Source organism: Dinoponera quadriceps, unplaced genomic scaffold (assembly GCF_001313825.1).
Source record: "Dinoponera quadriceps isolate SergipeBrazil2010 unplaced genomic scaffold, ASM131382v1 scaffold591, whole genome shotgun sequence".
Lineage (NCBI taxonomy): Eukaryota > Metazoa > Arthropoda > Insecta > Hymenoptera > Formicidae > Dinoponera > Dinoponera quadriceps.
Window position 1 is genome coordinate 157,588 of NW_014554680.1, and position 20,964 is coordinate 178,551.

At 39.4% G+C, this 20,964-nt stretch overlaps 1 protein-coding gene across 4 annotated transcripts in view; it reads right to left on the minus strand.

The window, feature by feature from the left end:
* LOC106740802 (heat shock protein DDB_G0288861-like) overlaps positions 1-20,964 on the minus strand; it is an 83,596-nt gene that overhangs the window by 26,570 nt on the left and 36,062 nt on the right. For 2 of the 4 annotated variants that reach the window (XM_014612188.1, XM_014612189.1), the window contains exons 3-10: positions 20,081-20,297; positions 14,269-14,497; positions 13,862-13,933; positions 11,731-11,884; positions 8,755-8,841; positions 8,241-8,327; positions 7,568-7,603; positions 6,656-6,718 (exon numbers count right to left, since the gene is read on the minus strand). In XM_014612188.1, the coding sequence (XP_014467674.1) occupies positions 6,656-6,718; positions 7,568-7,603; positions 8,241-8,327; positions 8,755-8,841; positions 11,731-11,884; positions 13,862-13,933; positions 14,269-14,497; positions 20,081-20,288 (936 nt within the window). In that variant the 5' untranslated portion in view covers positions 20,289-20,297. The remainder of the gene's footprint in view (positions 1-6,655; positions 6,719-7,567; positions 7,604-8,240; positions 8,328-8,754; positions 8,842-11,730; positions 11,885-13,861; positions 13,934-14,268; positions 14,498-20,080; positions 20,298-20,964) is intronic. The other 2 variants (XM_014612191.1, XM_014612190.1) reach the window with 2 other exon arrangements.

The window sequence follows — 20,964 nt, forward strand, 5'->3', positions numbered from 1 at the left end:
TTTTAATTTATACACGATACTGCAACGGAGTGACGGTTCCGTTAGGAAATTTTCCCGAGGTGAGATCGACTTACGGGGGTTTTCATCAAAGGATCCATCATCCACGCGAAGATCGATGATCGGCCGAGGTAAAATAGTGTACACGACCCGTCATATCGTTTCTCCACAGACGGGAGAAAAGGGGGGGGGGGAGGGATGATGTCAAGTTCCCTACGCCCCTGCGAGGATTTAATGGTTTCTGACAAGAAATAAAGAGAGGCGAGGTACGGATCGAGAAGGCTGATCTAGGAGGAATCGAACGAGCCGCGGTAACGGTGTTACCCATCTCTCTGCTTGCCAGCTGTTGGCTGTAGCAAGAGTACGAAAGCTTTGGCTGATCTCCTCCTCCGTCATCCGTCATCTTTCGCCTAGTCGTCGTCCGACGTGAAAAGGGGAAAGAGTAAAGCGATTTCACTACGAAAGAGATCAACATCTCGACGCCGAGCGTTAGATGTTCCCTCCGAGTCCCTCATGTGCGTTCTTCGCAAAATTTGCATACTTCATTCACGTCCGAGGAGAGAGATAATCGATATCGCGGTAGCAATGAAACTTAATTAGCCTTGCGGAAATTTATCTGAACGCTAATGACGCACACGGAACGCTTTCTATGGATATCCGTGACCTGTTAACAAATTTTGAGGAAATCAAACCGGTCGAGTCACGTGTTGTATGTACACGCAAGAGAAAAAGAAAGAGAAAAAGAATCGCTGTCGCCGCTTGTTTTTACGCTCGAGCGAAATTTAAAGCCCGCGGGGCGCGACGTTAATATTAGAACGTAACTAATACCGAGCGAGCGCCGATCGCTTTACGCCACGCGACTCCTGTTGCAATTAATGTTGCAAGTCCGATATCTGTTCCGAGAAACGGAATCTATTTTCTCTCTGCCGTTCACCTACAACCTACCTACAACAGCCGGCCGCCGCTGCTCCTTTCTCGACATTAACGAGAGACTTTCGTGGCTCGTCGGGCGCAATTGTCGCGATGCAATCGCGAGAATCGCGCGACGCCGAATCGGATCATCGAACGTCGCGCTTTTGTTGCCGCACGTTTTTTCTCATCACTCGCGCGCGGCTCCCACTGGACTGATCGTGACCGGAAGAGGCGTGAACGCCGGTAGATTTATCAAAATCGAGTTTATTGGAACGGGTTCAGTGATCCTCGATGCCGAGGAGTTCTTGGCTGGAGGAGGACCGGGGAAACAGAGCAGGTGGAAAAGAACATTCATCGCGCATTCGTCGCATGACCGAAAAATGCTTAAATCGTGCGATGATGAATTCTATGTCGAGATGCGGCTGAGAGATATGATAATAAGATACGGTAAATTTAATTAATCATGCAAACATTCGCAGAGAGTTCGTCTCGATGACCGGAGCCTCGGATGACGAATCTCGTGTCGTTTTGCTATTTTAGTTATTCAAAACGGCGCATATGTTTAAAACTGGATATACATTAAGCGAAAGAACGAAGAACGAACAGATAACATATAAAATTTTGTTGTTACAATTAGGAAAATGTATACGCTGTAACGAATTCCAACAGAACGTTTCGGGCCGATTTGCTCCTAACGTATACTAACAGATAAAAATGCCTAAAAAATGAAAAATATTTATCCGGTCAGTACTGATAATATATTTACTTATAACAATAAATTTTTACATTAAGAAGGAAACTTTTTAAGATAAAAAAATATACATTTAGTTTACTCTAGTGAAGCAATAATATTTTTATTCAAACAAAATATTTGATAATAAATTATGTTTACAATAATTAATTATTATTTGTTTATATATTAAACAAGCCCAAAGTCAAACAAATACATCAACTCAATATCAAACAAATACTAAATCCAAAAAAAACTTTTTTCTCCAGGGTAGAAATTCTGTTTCTTAAAAAAAAAAAAAAAAAAAAAAAAAAAATCTGATTTATATATNACTCCTTTATTGTCACGTTAATTTAACTAATTATTTTTCTCCATATAGAAGTTAAATTCTACGGAATAACATTTCGTAGCGAATATATTGTAATAATTTGGATGGAAATTGATTTCTTGTAACACTATTACTATCGACGATATTTTCCTACCAAAGCAGTTTAAATAAGATGTTTGAAAAAATTCGTAATGCTGAAGAACAAAATATTTATTCGTTCACACATTGCGACAAAAATTACGAGAAATCTCAGAGAATACACCATTAGAAATTAGAGAAACTTTTATAAGAAAAAATTACAAATCGGTCATTTGACCGGCCGTAGTAGGTTTAGTGTTAAATTTGTCAAATAACTCTATCCAATAAAATTATAATAATTTTGTCTCATTTTATCATAATTTAATCTCGTAAAAGTAATATTCGACAATAGAGACGACTCTCGGCTGCGATAGACGCGCTCGTTCGTAATCCGTTAGAAGGACTTGTAAGGATTCTCCGGCCTTGCCGTGACGCGAAAGCAAATTGCGGTGCAACAAATGCCAGGCAAATATCAAACTGGCTTACCGACAGTCTGCTGGACTCGCGTCGCAAATGTCAAGCCGTACATACGTACGTCGATCGGAGGCCGTGTGACCTCCATAAATCTCGCGTCGATTATAAAAGATTCTCCTTTAGCCGCTTTTCTGGTCCTCTCATCGACCATCTCATTCCTAGGATTTCCCTCGACTTGATGGCGTAGAAACGGTGGCGACCCATAGCGGAGACTTAGGAACTAAACGGAATAACAGCTGATCTGCCGATACAACCTAACGGGCTGCCAACGCCATCTAGCGGCGACGCTTGAAAACTAATACACTCAACTCAATCGGGTTTGAGTCTCGGCTGAAAAGGGTTTGAGTTCCGACTGTTACTTTAATTAGTTCTAAAGTCTCCACTATGTGCCGCCACCGTTTTTAACGAGAAACCGAGGTCGTAGTACGATTCAACAAAGGTAAGAAAGGTAGATCTCTCAATTTAAAGCGGTATTTGTCAACAATATATCACAGACAGGCTCTTATTTCTTAACGATATACGATTAAATGACTGCTCGAGTGGGCTTTCGTTAATTCTCGCGAACACTAATGCGAGCTGTCGCAGTCTCTAAATCGAGATCAAAATACAACTCAACATCAAATTAAAATGCTTTTTCACCTTCAAATAGCGATTCAACAGCGATCAGGTTATTTTCAACTTATATACAAGTATTCTATAAGTCGAGTAATTAAATTCTCAGAATATAAATGATATTTTCGTGAAAATTAAACGATATCCCGATAACGAGACATGCCTCGTACACGTTGACTTAATAAGGGAACAAAAGTCAAACTAAAATTCAAAAAATCTAGTAAGTGAATTATAGTCGCTCTCGACACACTCTGTGTACCGATGACCGTATAAATTGCCTCGCTGCCTTTCTACCTGCTCCATCTCTTTTCCAGGATACAACAAATCTACTTCTGCCTGTCTGTCTGTCCGTATGTCTATCACGCAATAATGAAAGCGAGCCGATGGAACTCAGAAGGCGCGTCGAAACGCTCCGCGTGTTGATCCGTGCCGCTGCAGCAGGCCACGGGCCAAGTAACAGTAAACTTTGTATCGCACCCTGCCATTACACCGTTCCTCGCCTTGTTCCTACGCTCGCTATCGAAACGTCCCCCCCCCCCCCCCCCCCCNTCCCCCCCCCCCTCCCCCCTCTCTGCGATCTCTTGACCGCACCTTCGTCTTCTTTAACGTTCGTATTTTTTCGTATCAAATGATCAACAAAAATTGTGACCAATGAGCAAGAATGCGAATAATATCACCGATATCCTTACGATATCTAACGTTAAATCTTCACTTAAATCTAAGGGTGCCTTTTTATGTTGACGCTCGACGCTCATTTTTAATGTCAAGATAAATCACGTGATCGAAGTAGCTGCTTGAAAAACAAGAAACGTATGAAAAGAGCATAGCAGAGTAAAATTTTGAGCATTGACAACGTCAATCACGCATAATTTCTCTCTGAGAATTATGCCATTCTGAAGTAAATATTATATATAATAGACTGTACAAAGAAAGTTGAATATAAATAAGCAACATAAAACAGTTGAATATCCAAATTAGTATTCAGTCCGTATCCAGTATCCGTTACATTACGTAACGCATCGATGAGGTAATATCAAAAATCCTCAGCCTTGCGTAAATGTTCGTGCGGTGACTCGAAGTTAATTGAAGAAGAATGACATTATCGACTATTCTTAGTTATCCGATATAAATATCTGAATTAAATAATAAGTATTAATTTTATAATTTACAGCCCGTTCCACAAGAAAGTATACGGTAGCATATCGAGAATATACAACTTAAAAAAAAAAGACTTTAGGGCTATATTAAAATAAATACAAAAAGATATTGCACAATTAAATAATGGGTCCAGTCGTCTCCATTGTCAATTATAACTTGACACCTTCTTGGCATGTTTTCGATTAATTTTTGAGCATTTCAAGTGGTAAAGAGCGCCATAACTTTCTGATTCTGGTTGACGAGTAAAGATAGATTTCGCTTAAGAGTATAACGTTATTATCTAAGGTAAATGCTACTCAATTTTCGGTGTTCTGAAAATTTGGTAAAAATTACCTATTTGCTTTATTCGTAGAAAATTATGCGAGGGAGGGGAGAGGGCAGTCACAAGCCGCTATATATCAAGAGTAAGAAAGATGAGGAATGTTGGAACAGAATTATTTTCTTCCTAATAGTTGGTAGTATACTTTTGATTAAAACACAGCTGATGTGCCTCTATGTGACAGATATGAAAATTTAGTTTACGAAGTTGTAAAAAATATAATATTACATCAAAGTGAGAGAAGCTACATTCCTGACTATCGAAAATGATTATGTTCTCATTATAATATTTATGATATCTCTTTTGACGGTTACATTTATAAGAATCTTATTCAACACATACTAATATATTAAACTTTACATAAGTTTTTTGTAGTCTAACTTCAATGTTTAACCTAATAGTTTTGACAACTATTTTAATGTAAAAAAGTCAATCAGGAAGAGTTGGAATATTTCATTGAAGAAGAGTTAGGACGTCCCAACTCTCTCTTGATATGTTTTCTTACATTTTAATAAATTTTTGATATACTACAACAGTTTTAATATTATTATAATTTTTCTACACAATTTTACTTTCATTGCCTTTTTTAAAACAGGTTTAATTAATAATTTTTATTTATTACTTATTTATCGCTTTAATTAAATTATTTCCAAACTAAAAACTCATGCTACTAAGAATAATAAGCAAATGAAGAAAAAATTGTCCTTTCTATAATTTGTTTTTAATTATTTTATTTAATTTTATTACATTTAAATTTAATATTTAAATTTAATTTTATTATTGTTTAAAAAACCAATTGTTCCATTTTATATTTAAAACTTTTTTCAAGNTATATATATATATATATATATATATATATATATATATATATATATATATATATATATATATATATATATATATATATATATATATATATATATATATATATATATATATATATATATATATATATATATATATATATATATATATATATGACTTTAATAAATATTGTAATTAAAAATTAAAAACAATAAATGTATTAATAATTAAAGTATAGTTACTTCTATTATATTTTGTCTCAATTCTCCATTTCATCTATTTCATTTCTCTTTGATACGGAAAAAGTTGGGACAAATAATCGACTTTACAAATTACTTAATTACGTTCTTAATTATTAAGATAATTCAAACTTTATATTAACCTCCACAGTAAAGTAACAAATCAGCCTCAATTTTTTATGTTACGAAATCCGAAAAAACAGTTCTAGAAGACAAAATGTCCCAAAAATTGTCTCAATTGTCTCTCATCTCTCTTATATATAGCGTGGATGATAATAATAACGATAAAATATACCTAAAATTAAACGGAGCCTCAAACACAATACAATGATAATAATGAGCTCAGCCTTCGGCTTTATCGTTTGCGACGATAGATAATGAACGAAATATCAGTGCACCGGTGAATGCCCGCTACAAAAACTTTTCCGTAAGCGCTCTTTTTCCATCGCCACGGCGATCAGCGACTTTGTTCGTCGCGAGGACACGTCACAATGTCCCACTGTTCGCCGATCTTCGAAGTCAAGGCAAATATTCGGACTTAAGAGCAATAACATAAAGCGTCCCGGAGAAAGAGAAGAATGGGCACGCGCGTGGGACGTGACAGCTTCGTCGAACGACTACCTTAAAGAGGTGTTCCCGTTAGAAGGACAGCGGTGTATCACCCGCATGCGGAAGGTGACAATGCGACTCGCGACGTAAATCCTATCGTAATCAACGACGAAAAAACCAGTTCCCCACGTTCCCCGGACGATTCGTTGGCACAACGTTGGTAACAAGTGCAGCGTGCGAGTTACCCAATAATGGAGGAAGATACACGAGATTAACGGGTCTTTATCGGCTGCCATTCGCCACCTGTTGCCGGCAGAAATTCGCCGGCTTGATTTACGACGGGTCTCCATTAAGCAAAGATATCCGGAGACGTGTTTTTCCCTTTCGGGCGCGGCGAGACGAATGGCGAAACCGGTAGAGGATTTACCCTCGGCTTAAAGATCGGCTGCACTCACCTTTCCCTGCTGGTGGCCGTCGTCGACGCTCCTCTCGTGCTTCTCGAAGACGCTGAAGCGGTTCTGGAAGAACAGAAAACCCAGCCTGATTAACGTTCCGGGACTGACAACGTTAATTATTTGATTATATTCCCGTCCCTCACTATTAATCATTCGCTGTCCATCGAATCAATTTACCGACATGTGTCGGAGAACGCAACGGGCGTAATAAACGAGCGAGCGAGCGAGAGTAATCGTGAACACACGATCATCTCGTTGGAACGTGAACGAATTTTCACACGGGATCAATCGGTCGCGGGTTACGAGCGGCTAAATTTACTTTTACCACGCGAGAGGCTAAACGCGAGAGTGACGTAAGGAATGAAAGTCGATGACAGGCTGTCACCGCGGCAAGGCTGCGATTTTTGACCGCCCGGCGCGAAGAAAGCGAGACAACGAGGAGGCCTCCTCCTTATCGTCTTCGTTATCATCTTCTTACCCCTATTCTCGTCCTCAAGGAGGACACTATCGAGGACACGAGTAGGACCTTATTGAGCATCTTGCGCACAGGTTTCGGGCGGGCCGCATTGTTGCTCATTTTCGAGAAACCTCGGCGGATTATTATCGCGCTCGCCTGACACACTCTCTCGGTAAAAATCTATCCTTGCGTCATCCTCCGAGGAAGGCGAAAGAAGACGAGATATCGAGATAAGAAGGGGCGGCACGACGCGACACGGATTCGCAATGCCGATATATCCCGTAAGAGGGTCGAAGGAGCGGGGTGCGTTAAATCACCACTCGAAAAGCAAGATCGAGATCGGTCGAGTGCATTACTGCAACGCGCGAACGTTACTACCAGCGGCTCGAAACGCGCTCGACGACCGCGCGCCGACACAGACGGAATAAAAAGTACCGGCCGTCGCACTATCTCACCTCGGTGGTTTCCTGCTGATACCGCTCGCCGGCAGCCTGAAACGCAAAAGCGAAACGTGACGTCACTCACTCCGAGTGCCACATATTAGGGGGAAAAAAATGGGTGAAACGCGCGCGCGCGGTAATTATCCGCAGGAGCTATCACTGCTTAGAGCCTCTTGCTTTCTGCGGTCTTTATTAAGACCAGCCAGCCGACTTTCTTTCACGCGTCACACGCGGAGACTCCTTTTTATTCTCGAAATATCGTCTCGCGCTCGCCGTAAAAGTGAAAACTTTACACGCGGTCTCTCATTAATCAAACTGTACTATGGATGTTAATTTTGTACTAATTTTTCACATAATATTTCTGTTACTTCTCAATAAATTTTTCTTGTGTTAAATTAACAGAAAAACTCATGTGAACAGTGCCCCGCACTCGAATCCGGCGTGTGCAGGAGAAAGGGGGGAGGAAGAGTAGTAAAGATGATTCCGTTGGAGACATGTGAAATGTGTAAAATTTAACACAAAACTTTTTACCGTGCGATAAAGACAATTTTTAACAAAGAAAATTTTGAACTGACAATTTAAAAGAAAAATCGCGCACGAGGAACAATAATCGAACGAGAGTTCTCCAACAAAGCCAACAGTCTTTACTTTAGATCCGACGAATTAAATCCACAGAACAGATACTCACATACGCTATACTAGGCGTTGTGTCCGGCGAGGTCGCCGAGGCCAGTTGGTTCCGGTTCTCTATGACCGTCTTTATTTGCTCGAGTACCTGTGAACAAACCGCAAGTAGCGGCCGATAATTACACGCGGAGCTGCACCGCGGACTGTCGTGCGCGGAAATTTTATCCGACGCAGAACCGTAACCCGAAGCGCGAAGTTTTTATGGATTATTTTTCCCCCGATAGCTGTGCTCGAAAAAAACGTAAAAATTAAAGAGCAGAAATATCGTATTCCGGCAATTCAGAATAGACCGTGTCCCGATACGCGCCATCTATATTGGGCTGTCGTGCACGTTAAGCGTGAAGAGCGAAAAATGTATTTCCAACGGAAAAATAACACGGCGATAAAAAAGCTGTGTTACGCATTTTTTTTTCGCGCGAAACCGTTTATCGTTCGGGTGGGCGTCGATCGTCGACTTCACGCTGGCGCGCGTTTATGAGCTTTTACGAGTTATGTTGAAAGCTTCCGCGAATTACCCGCAGGGATATCCGGTGCCTTTGTGCAACGTGATGATTGTACTCCTTGTGCTCGATGATCTCGTTGCTCTTCCGGGCCTGCCGTCGCTGCAAAACACGAAGAGAACGCACAGTGACAGCGATAATTAGCGAGAGACGAGGCTCTCCGCGCGCAAGTCGTCGGCCGGGCGGTTTTCCACGAACGTGAAAACTATTCGTGACTTTCCTCGAGTATCAGAACGGAACGTGCTCCTGATTTTTCTCTCGCAAATAGAAAGGATGGAAAGGATCGTTCCACATTCCGCGGAGGATTCTGATATACGGATCACCACGATAATTATCGACTGATCGCGATAATTGCGGCCGGAGGAGCGCGAGCGCGGGATCGTTCATCTTACGAACTTGCGAACGATGCGTGAAATCAATATTCGCCGATCGGCGCGTGCGGATTTTTCAAGTACGAAGTAAAATCCGTCCTGCAAAACTACGTTCTGCGGAAACGAACTCGACATTCGGTCAAGTACGCTACATATACAGGTAAATCCGCAGCAAGATAAGACGCACACAAAGTGTCATTCGCGTTCTCTACTGCTACTATACTATTCCGGATACTGATAAATTCAACGCTATAACAGTATTACAAGAGGATAACTGTTGTTCGGGCCGTCGTAAGCGATATATACGTCGTAAACCGACGGAAACCGAACAATAAAAAAAAAAAGAGAGAAACGGCAGGAGATACCATCTCCGCAGGTATGTGTGCGAGAGGAAGAATAACCAAGGAAAGTAACGGTGTGCGCGCGACGAGAGAAAAAGTAAGCCGGGCTCGAAGAAACGCAAAGCGACACGTGTCAGCCAGTTAATTAGATCCACCGTTTGTTCGTCAATTAAGCGCTACTGCGCATAAAGTTCATCACGTCACTTTTGCGCAATTCGCGATAACAGTGCCCCGCACTCGAATCCGGCGTGTGCAGGAGAAAGGGGGGAGGAAGAGTAGTAAAGATGATTCTGTTATTTGCCGACTTTTCCTCATTCTCGTAATGACGTAAAAATAGCAATCAATTTTTTTTCTCAGTAACCAAAGCCTTGCCCATCATCTGCATAAAATGAAAAATTTATAAATAAATTGGACTATTGTTTAATTTAAATTTTTTGGAAATGGGTCAATATCATCGACTTTTGCCCCCATATGTGGATAAGATGACAAAGATTAAAAAATAGATTTTTTTATACAGATAAAAAATAATTTTCACAAACTTCTCATATTATTTTATTATTATGTCTGCACAATACATATAAAATACAAATAAAATAAAATAAAAATATTAATTATGAATAAAAATTGATTTGTATAATAATATAACTTAAAGAAAAGAAAATTAAATTAAATAAGAACAAAAATAAAAAAAAAACAGTTATTTAAAATCATATAATTTTTAAAGCAAAATATATAAATATATATAATAAAAATATAATATAAATATAAATATTATATAAATATTATATATATACATATATATAATTTAAAGCAAGATATACGAATAATATACGAATATACAAATAATCANAAAAATATTTACTATAGTCGTATAGTTCTTTATAAGTCGTATAGTTCTTTATAAAGAAATATCACAAAATTACATATGGCTTTGTGTATACAAGATACACTTTTTATAATGTCTACTATCGTTGACAGGTTAAATTACATGGAGAAAATATTGTAGTAAAAATTTAGTAATACTAGACTATATCGAAATTATGACTGAAATTATGATGTATGTTGCAATCGTTAGTGATGTATCTCGTACATCACTAAAGATTAAAACACATATAATCATTTTAGCCATTATTCTGGTACGGTCCAGCATTACAAAATTTTGTGGTAATTTTTACTACAATATTTTTTCCGTGTACAAATTATTATTATGTATTATTATTATTATTGTTAAAAACCTCCAATGAATAGGGGACCGACTCGTTATTTGTTATTAGTTTAGAAAAATTAGCAAATCATCATCTCATCCATTTCGTCATCTTACTCCCCTTTCTCCTATTTATAAATTATGCACGTGCGTGCGCGCATGAAGATCGCTGTCCTGTACGATTCTAGAAGAAATTAAAAGACGAGTCACGGATCCGATGTGAACACGTGTAACTAATCGTGTAACTCGATTCGCACGTGCTTAGAATGCTCTCTCTCTCTCTCTCTCTCTCGCTTTTTTTCTCTCTACACTCTCAAATGCGCGCGCACGAGCGAGCGAAGAGGAGACACGGCGTGACGACGACGAGGACAACGACGCGAAGGAGCTGCCGCGGTTTCTTCCGCGGCCGTTTACGCTTCACGCAGTAGCGAGCACGACTCGCGAATCTCCGCATTCGTGTGTAATTTACGGATATGTAAATGATACGAGTGAACACCGCGAAGCGCGCCGGACACGAGCGCGATGCCGACCGCCGTTTATGTATGCACGTGCACGCAGTACTTGCGTCACAATTAGCGAGTTCTTAAGGATAATTATAATGTTGCTGCAAGTTTCATCGGCGCCGTAAGAAGAAAACCTCACGCGGCTATCTCTTTCGCGTGTCCTTTTACGCGAATGTGCTATCAATATTTTAAGCACGGCGTAGAAAACGAGCAGTGAGTTAGTTTGTCAACGGTTGGGTATTCGCGTTGGATCTCTTTCTTTCAATAACCGTGTGAAACTCGTACGACTGAATTCCGCCGGAATTTACGAATTTATCGAAATACCTGAAGCAACAAAAAATGATTTCCTTCGCTTTAGCCGCGCGCATCTCTGAGATATCTCTGTCTGGATGTTTTGCGAGACACCTTCGGACTTCGTCAAATTTGACGGCCGACGAGCGATTTCTGTCCGATGTCCGACGATCGAAATCATTCACGCTTCCTTGAACGTCGTCATTATTTTGAAATTTACAATAGTCCGGTACGGTTCTACGGTATTCTGTAATGCCGTGAATAAAAGAATGAGCACTGACCTCGAGCGTTGCCAGGCTGGCCAGCGAGGAGAGAGGCCGAGTGTGAGGAACTTCTCCCGGGAAAACGCTGTCGTGCGACACCGACAATTTGGCGGCGCCTCCTCGTAACTTCGCGAAATTATCTTCTGTGCCGCCTCCTCTTCGGAGGAATACGCTGAAAATACGGAAAAATAGCGTGGACGTTAACATTAAGTCACTTGAAAGTAAAAAATGTAAAGATAACCGCACAGAAAATTTTCTGAGATCTGATTGGAATCTATTCCGATTTCCCCCCAAAATTATGGATTCTGATTGGGAAATATGCGAAAGTTCGAATTACAGTTATGTTTAAAAAGTGCGATGATTCTAAGTAAGAAATCCAAACAAATTCCACATTTGCTCTGGCCAACATTTTCCTAAAGTTTACTTATGATTGGGAATATCTATAAAAATAATTTTATTTCTTATTACAAAGTTTTCAAAAGTTGCCAAGGATTGAAATGGCTAGTTTAAGTATTTATGCTTTTTAAGTATTTATTTATATATTTGTAAAACGCGCATGAATATTCAAATCTTTTCAGATATTTCGTTCAACATAGACACATAAAATAGAAATCTGAAAAAAACAAAACTGTGGGAAAATGTTGGACGAGAAAAATGGAACCTATCTGGTTTTCTATATAGAAAATTTTATTGGATCTATAATTGAGATATATCCCATTTAACTAAATAAAGTCAATACTAAATAGGAAACCTAGGCAGATTCCATTTGTTCTATCTAACGTTTTCCTGAAGTTTTCCTATAACTATGAGATAAGAAAGGGATTCCTAATTGGTATCATAATATATTATACTTATTTACACTTCTTTGAAATAAGTTTGGATATTCTGATCAAAATTTATGCTATATTTGGAAATGTTTAGGAAATTTAGCGGTGTGTGAAAAAGAAAATCAATAAAAATGAGTCTCGTCAAGGAAAACCGTCGCTCATAATTTTCCACAAAGAGGAAAAGCGCACGAGATGGTAAGAAAAACATTCGAGAGATAGAATTTATTTTCTGTTAATATATCCATAATTAAGACGACGAGTGATTTATTTAGGCTTTAAAAATAATGTGCGCGTTAACGATGATAGATAATTATACGGTCCTTCTCTGTCATCTCCTATGACGAAACTTCTAAGGGGCAGAAACTATTCCGTCTCGTTGTAATAATATTGAGATACGACGTTATATACTCGCTGCCGCACCGTGAATCACGCGGACGCACGCGAGACGCGAGGACAAAGTTTCGTGCCACCGCGACGTAAAGGCTGTGCTCCACGAGGACAAAAATAAAGGATGAGGACGAGTGAAACGGGGCCAAGGATCGTAAATTGATAACGAAACGAACATCGAACCTGCAATCCAATTTGCACGGCGAAAAATTCTCGTACCGTAGGAACAAAAAAAGAAGCTACATTATTATTTCAAAGAAAATAAATTCTCATAGCGCGCGAGAGAAGAAATGATAACAAATGCTTGAACAAATATCAAAGAATAACAAGCTGAGACACTGCGCATTCTTCTTGTACGATCTTATTTACCAAAGATTAAGGCGTGGAGATGTGTGTGTGTGTAGAACATCATTATCTGCTATCGGCGACAAATGCGCTGAGCAGTGAAATTCGAAAGGATGGATAATATAAACGCGAAGATTACAAAGGGAGAGGAATACACGAAAAAAAAAAAAAATACGATGATTAAAGAAGAAGAGACTTTCATCGGTAGCGGCGATGATAAACACTATTATAGGGATAACAGTATAGCATTTCAACTAAGTCTGAATATATCCGCGATAAGATTATGTCAAATTATCGTTAGATAGTTTCCAATTGCCGTTAGATCGCGAACAAACACCGTGTCTGCAGCTCTCTCGTTTCCCTGTGAAATTGTTCAACGTCTAATAGAGGTATTATGGATTAATTAGACTAATTGTTATCAATAGCTGATACTTCGCCGACGCAGTTAGCGTTATTGTCCACATGCGCTATACGATGAGGTGATTTTGACTATGATGAGACAACGATCGGAAGTTCTGCGAAAATATATAAGCGATTCAAGTTACGACGGGGATCTACCGCGACGGATGGATACATTTCGTGATATTTACTGTTTGAACGATCCGCGCGTCTTGAACGACGCGGCGAAACTGCGTCTTCTCGACGAACGGACGTGCCGTCCACTGAAATGATAATAACACAAATTTCGCATTACCGCGAGTATCGTCGTTCCGATAAGAGTAACTCGATAGCGCGTTTAATCTGCCGAAATCTATATAAACAATTTTCGCGTGCCTAAATAAAAATAATTCTTATCTCATGAGGAAGCAACGTCAAATGAGAATAAGAATAGACACTCGGATTGATCGTACATTAATTATTTTTAGTAAATTTAATAAATTTAATTACTATATCAATTGCCGAAATCCAGTTCACGAGTCGAGATATTCGAATATTTTCTTAAATAATTATTTCCGCGATTGCTTATAACTAATACGTGAAAATGATATTTCCTTACCTTTCCCTGTCACAGGAATCGGTGAGGAGCTCGCTGGCGCTCCTACTGCGAGCCTCTTCGGGGCGACCTGCGGGATGTCGCACCGTGATGTCCTCCCGCGGGAGACGCGCCAATTCCGCATCTCGATCGCCGGAATTGGAAACGAGACGCACATCAGCGGCGCCGCGGCTCTTTCGCCGAAAGATCTTCCTGAGCCCACGTAGGGGATGAAAACGACGTTTCTTTGGTTCTGCAAGCAGACACCGTCGGTGGACAGTTAATCAGATTTCCCGATTCCAATTAATTCATGCAAATATTCGCAAATAAAAATAACGTAAGTTCGATATACAACTCTACAATAACGATAACAATTTGAATAGATAAAGATAAATTTTTAATATGACAAGACTAATAAAAACAACATTTAATAACGTTATAATCTACGTTTATATTTTATTATTGATACTGAAACTCGCGCAATCCTTGCAAGGTACGGTGTGACGACTGGAAGGAATGTTTACCGAGGAAATCATGTTCATGTTCATCGAACAAGTAGAAAGAAGACATCCTCCAGATTTTCGCGGAGAAATCGCGCGCATATTCCGTTTACACTGCACACACCTGACTGACTTCACGTATTCGATAACACGTAGGTACGGCCGCGACGATAAGATTAGAAAGACTCTGTCCTCGATAATTCTATATCAGCTGATGTGTATCGCGCACGGGAAGCCTCTCCTTATAAGGTATGCGTCTTTTAGCGTTGCCGGTACATTCTCCTAACGGAAGTCCCCTAACTCTATTTTCTCACCCGCGCCCCTATTTTCCTCCCTTGCGAGTAGCCGAAATTGATCACTCCACGTGACACATCTGTCGATTCTCTCGACAGCTGCGCGTGATGTCTTGGAAGTTAACGCCCGAGGAAGTGCAGGGGTTCTTACAGATTTAGCATTTTCAGCAGGTAGACGCATTCCTCGCATTCTCGAGAAGATAGCAGGTCAGGAACGAGATCAAATGCGGTTGTGTCGTGTAAATAGACATTACACAGCGGAAACGTGACGAACGGGCAAACGGGTTAAAGTAAAAGAATGAAACGAGAACAAATAAATACAAGCAAATAAATAGGGGTGGGGTAAGAGCGTTAATAAGAGTGAGATGTGGAAATATGGAAAAGAAAAATAAATATTGAACACAGGAGATAGGAATAAAGTATGCAAGGAAGGCCAAGATGGCATAAAACATTATGCAGGGGAATGTAAGGAGGCAAAAAAATGGTTTAATAAGTTAGGTAGTAACAAAGAAGAAAGATTAGGAAAGATTAGGAATGATGAATTAGATGCAAGGAAATTATAAAAAAAAAAAGGAAAAAAAAAGAGAAAAGAGGATTAGATAATGATAAAAAAATATAAGGAATAACAATATAATATAGAGATAAAAAATAAAAGACTGTGATTATAGCTGTGAGGTGGATTGTAAATATTAATACAAATATTAGTGTTACGAAGAGATAATACAAAAAATAATAAAAACATGATAAAGATAAGTAAAGGATATATGTAAAGCTATAGATATAAAATAAATAGGATGAGGCGATATAATTTATAATGGGTTAAGAATAAAGAATGAATATATTAGTATGTATAATAAGTAGGAATATGAGTAAATAGTAGTAAGAGGAAAATATATAGAAATGAAAGATTGTATAATTAAAATATAGACAAAAAATCTTATTAAACAAAAGGCAATATAAAAGTGCAAGAATTAAAGGTTTACCGATATGTTATATAAAGAATGTACAGAAAAATTTATAATATTAGAGTGTGGAGGAATAAGTGTGATAAATGTTAAAATTGTAAACCATGATCCCTTTTTGGGTAAAAAAAAGATATATAATAAAAAGCGAAATAATAAATATATAATATGTGAGCAAATAGAAAGAAAATATACAAAACAATCAAAAAAAGATAAATAGGAAAAATAAACCGCGGCGAAAATCGCCAAGATAGTTATATAGAAATTCTGCTTACTCTCCCAGAAAATTGACGATAAGAGATAATTTAAACTTGTACCAATCTGCATTTTTTTTTAATATACAACGAAACTTGCTTATAAAACATTTGTATTTTTTCTTACATTATACTTAGACGTTTCTAATTGAAATTGATATTAAGTGTTGATATAAGTGTCATGGAAATTCCGGTAACGACGAATTCGGAGTCACATGTCGCGCGAAATGCGAAAACGATATTGTTAGATCGCGTCGCGAACTATTTTAAACAAACGCGTATTCAATTTCAACGGTGTGCGATGACAGGTGCGCTTAAAGGTGACCCGCTCGCAATTTTGTTACTGTGCACGAGAGCGCGATGCTGCGTTTAAAGTCGATCTACCACGACGCGGCCGGCCGACCGACCGACGTCCCGCGATCAAACGCGCTCGAGTACGCTTCGTAACGACAAGGGGAAAAGAATGAACGCTTGATCGGGAGTGATCTTTACTATGTACTTGACACTCTCTCTCTTTCTGTGAGCGCACTTTTCACGCACCGACGGCTCTCGGCACCGGTGGAGCGCGAAAAATAATGCTACGCCCGAGTCGGCTCGCTCACGGCTGTCTATCGCATGTAACGGGAACATCTGTTTATATCGACGTCTCTCCGGATATTCCGTCGTCGTTCGTCACAGAAAGCGCGTGAAAATATCATACACGTCCTCGGGAGAAGAATTATTTGATGCGCACAAACGCATATCGCAAAAATTTACATCTGTCGCGTTGTTGACGGACGAAATAATCTTACGAGGCGCGATTAAGTCGCAGAAGTTGAATTTGGAAATTGAATTTGGCCCGCGATTAACACATTGCGGACCGCTAAGAAATCTGTAAGACATACGCTTGGGACCGCACGTTTTTGGGCAAACGTTACTAAAATCGTCATAACATTTTTATTGATGAAGCAATGTTTGTCAAACTTTCAGAAATTGTAAAATAGGACGCATTTTAGGTATTATTGAAAAAAATTAGGTTTTTTTAATCATTATCATAACTTTTTTTACTTGAAAATAAATTTTTACGAATTTTTTAAAAATTGTAAAATAGGGTACATTTCAGGTATTATTAAAAAAATTGTTTTTTAATAATTATCATAACATTTTTATTTAAAAATCAATTTTAAATCAAAGTTCCTAGTACTTTTTTGACACATTGTTGACCGGCAATTTTACTTGGAATTTATTAAAATTTTTTTTTTATTTCAAAGAGGACACAACTTAACGGGTTTTATTAGCGAAAGACACAGCTTGTGGTATGCTGAACAACAATTACACTGTATGATCTCCGAAAACCTACTGACCCAACTCGTGATCGATGCGAAACAAAAGCGCATCGATCACGAGTTTATTCGTGGCCGGTCAGCAGCGTTTGAGCAGAAAGACACGAGTTAACTCGTGACCGGTCAACAATGTGTTAAAAATACATCTCTGGCAGACTTTCCGTGGCTGGAAGTTAATTCGGGATTCAACGCGAGCACGGCGAATTAAGTTCGCGCGATGAGAAAAGTTGGCATTTATACTCACCTGGAGAGTGCGTCTCAACGACGAGAATTCAGACCGAAACAACGAGGATCCCGACAAACATCAGCCGATTGAGAATTCACGGAGCGACGAAGTTTCCCCGCTAATCGTATCTTTCATTAACGAATTAACTCGCGAGTTTGTCTGGTCCCTTTGCAATTTATCCAGCATTAATCGAATGAGAGAAGAGAAAGAGAGAGAGAGAGAGAGAGAGAGAAAGAGGAGGGAGGGAGAGAAAAAAAGGTTGTTCCGACCCGGAAACTTATCCCTAATGACATATAATGTGGTTACGTTCTACCGAACAATAGTTACGGCACATAGCAAAAAAATAAACAGGAAAGAAATCATAGCTTACCGTCTGTCATAATCACGGTTGCCGTAGTCTTTTAATCTTTGTCCGCTCTTAATTAAGCGTCCGTGCTTCGTACTACCGCTAACGACGTCCTCGATTTACCATCCTTGCTCGAGATGCAGAGGACGTATTCGCGGAGTATTACGGGTTACGAACAATATCGTAATGCGTGCGTGTTAACTTGAACATACGGTCGAGAGATACTCGAATTGAAATTAATTATACATTTTTCCGGGAAGTAGATCGATTTTTCAGTTTTAACTAGTACGAAGGGAAAAGTAAGAAAGAAATGAGACCTCTCTATGCGTCAATCTTCTACCAAATATACAATACGCATTAACATCTTTAATGCGTATGCTACAAGTTTGTATCTATCTGCGAAGATCTTCGTAGAAAGCATTGAAAATATCAAACATATGTTACAAGGTACAATACTGCATTGAAGGATAAGTATTCAGCTCATTATATGTACAGATCGGATCACAGAGATATGAAAATAAATAATAAAGGATTAATATTAATACGAAATGAAGTAATAACTATTACCGTCTTGAATATTTTCGGAATATGAGACTAGAGGAAAGAAAAATGTTTTTCTAAGAAAAATTACACTAATATACCAACGCTCCAAACACCTTCTGCGAATGTAAACTTTATTATCTTTATCTAATCGTCAATAAAATTTTTTTATTTTTTAATAGATAGATATTAGATATTTATGTTAGATATTTATATATAAACAGATGTAGATATTTTCGATAGATATATATTCTCGATATATCGATATATATATATATTAATATATACGTATAAGACGCGCGATAAAATTGCAAAATTGTACATATACATGAAGATGCAACTACGTGATTATATCATCGCAAATTTGCATAGAAAATCAGCTGTTTCCTGCTGCGTTCGGCAAATTTCCGTCTCATCATATGCCTGGTTTACCCGCAATTCGCTTTAATGCTCTCCTTGAGCACACTGTGATGTCTCGATCCCGAACGAGCGTGACGCGAGAATCCGATTCTCGACGAAGGAAATGTGGCTTTTCCAAGGGTCGCGTCTAGACCATCGCCGCAAGCATCATGTTTCAACTATTTCCAGAAACCGACGGAAACTAGTAACGCTCAGGAGAATCTGATCGGCTTAATTAAGAGCGTCAAATGACAAAAGAAACTATATATAGCCGTCAGAATCTCTCTGTCATCATTGATATTTTAAAATTTCTGATATTAGTATCTACGATAATGAGCTAACAGCGCCCAACCGCATTGATGGTCAGAAACCGCACTCATATGATCCTCGTTTCTCTTATTTCCAAATATTTTAACTATAAATTATGATTTCATCGTTTTTCTCTAATTGTAAAAATGAAAACGAAATATCATACGGAAAAACTACTATTTTATAAATTTATCAACAGTACCGTAATTGGATTAAATTTCGATTCAATAGCAATATTATTAAAACTGACATTCGAGTTACTAAAACAATGTATGATTTATTATGTATGCATTAGTTCCAATTATATCGCTATTGAATCGAGAAGATTTACTCCAACTGTTGACCAATCTTATTGATGTAAGAGTATTTTTTCTCCGTAGAGATTCCGAATTAGATTTCTGTGAAATAAAATGTCTCGACCCGAAACGGTTTTTCTCATTGATGGTTACCGAAGATTTGCGGAAAATCTTGCAAATTTCCAAGTATCGTGTTCAATCGTAAAAGACAAGAGCAACAAATAGAGACGACTATTCTAACCGTACTATCGCGGAAACTACGGGCCATCCATTATAAACGAAAGGATCGCCGCCGTACTCTCCATAATGCGCTGCTACGCGTCTTGCAACGAGACGTCGTCTCAAGTGCAAGCTAAAAGTCAAAGGCTAAGGAAGCATCAGGCACTGACCTTTGGGCAGAGGGTCGACGCTGTGCTGGGTCGAGAATTCGCCAAGGCCGAAGGCGCGATGCTGTTGCTGCTGATGATGATGATGGTGATGGTGTGAATGATGATTCTGAGGTGGCGGTGAGGCCTCCCTCACGCAACCCATCAGGCTGAGGGCTCCGCCGACGCCTCCGCCGCCGCCTCCGCCGCCGGAGGCGGTGCTCGTCGACATCCTGCCGCTCTGAAACACCCCGAAGAACCAGAGTGCAACGTAGGACTCTCTCATGCGCCGATACCACGCCGATAGGAGCGAGCTCTCCGATCTCTTCCAGCTCTTCCAGCCGTCCATCTCTCCTCGCTCGCGCGAAATCTCGCGTGCTTTCGGGAATCGATACGAGCGCGACGGGGATGACGTTCAGTTGTGTTCTTCGCGCTAATAAACACGTCGCTTTAATTCGCGCGGGTCGAGGATCAAGCGCGAAGGTGTGGTTTTCGCGTGACGTCGATGCACACGATTCGGGGAATATTGATTTCTATCAGCTGACCTTACTTTCGTCGTCGACTCGCGGCCGACCTTGCGCAACTTAATTCCATGTGCGAGACGCGGATGTTCGCTCGTTCCTTCTCTTTCTCTCCTTCTGCTCAGCGTATCGTGATTTATCCCCCACGATGGGGACGAGAATTACGACAGGCCGACTACGTAATTACGTTAGTGCAGCAAATTATGTCGAAAGAACGCTAGCCGCTAGCGATTAGAGAGAGTTATATTTTTGCGTGTCACTTTATAAAGCGGTGTAATTATCACTCGTTATCATTGTACGGTCAAAGAACGATGTAATTAATATCTATCTGGGTTACCATTGATAGTTCTAAGCTTATCTTTTATTATCTTTATTATCTCACGTCCA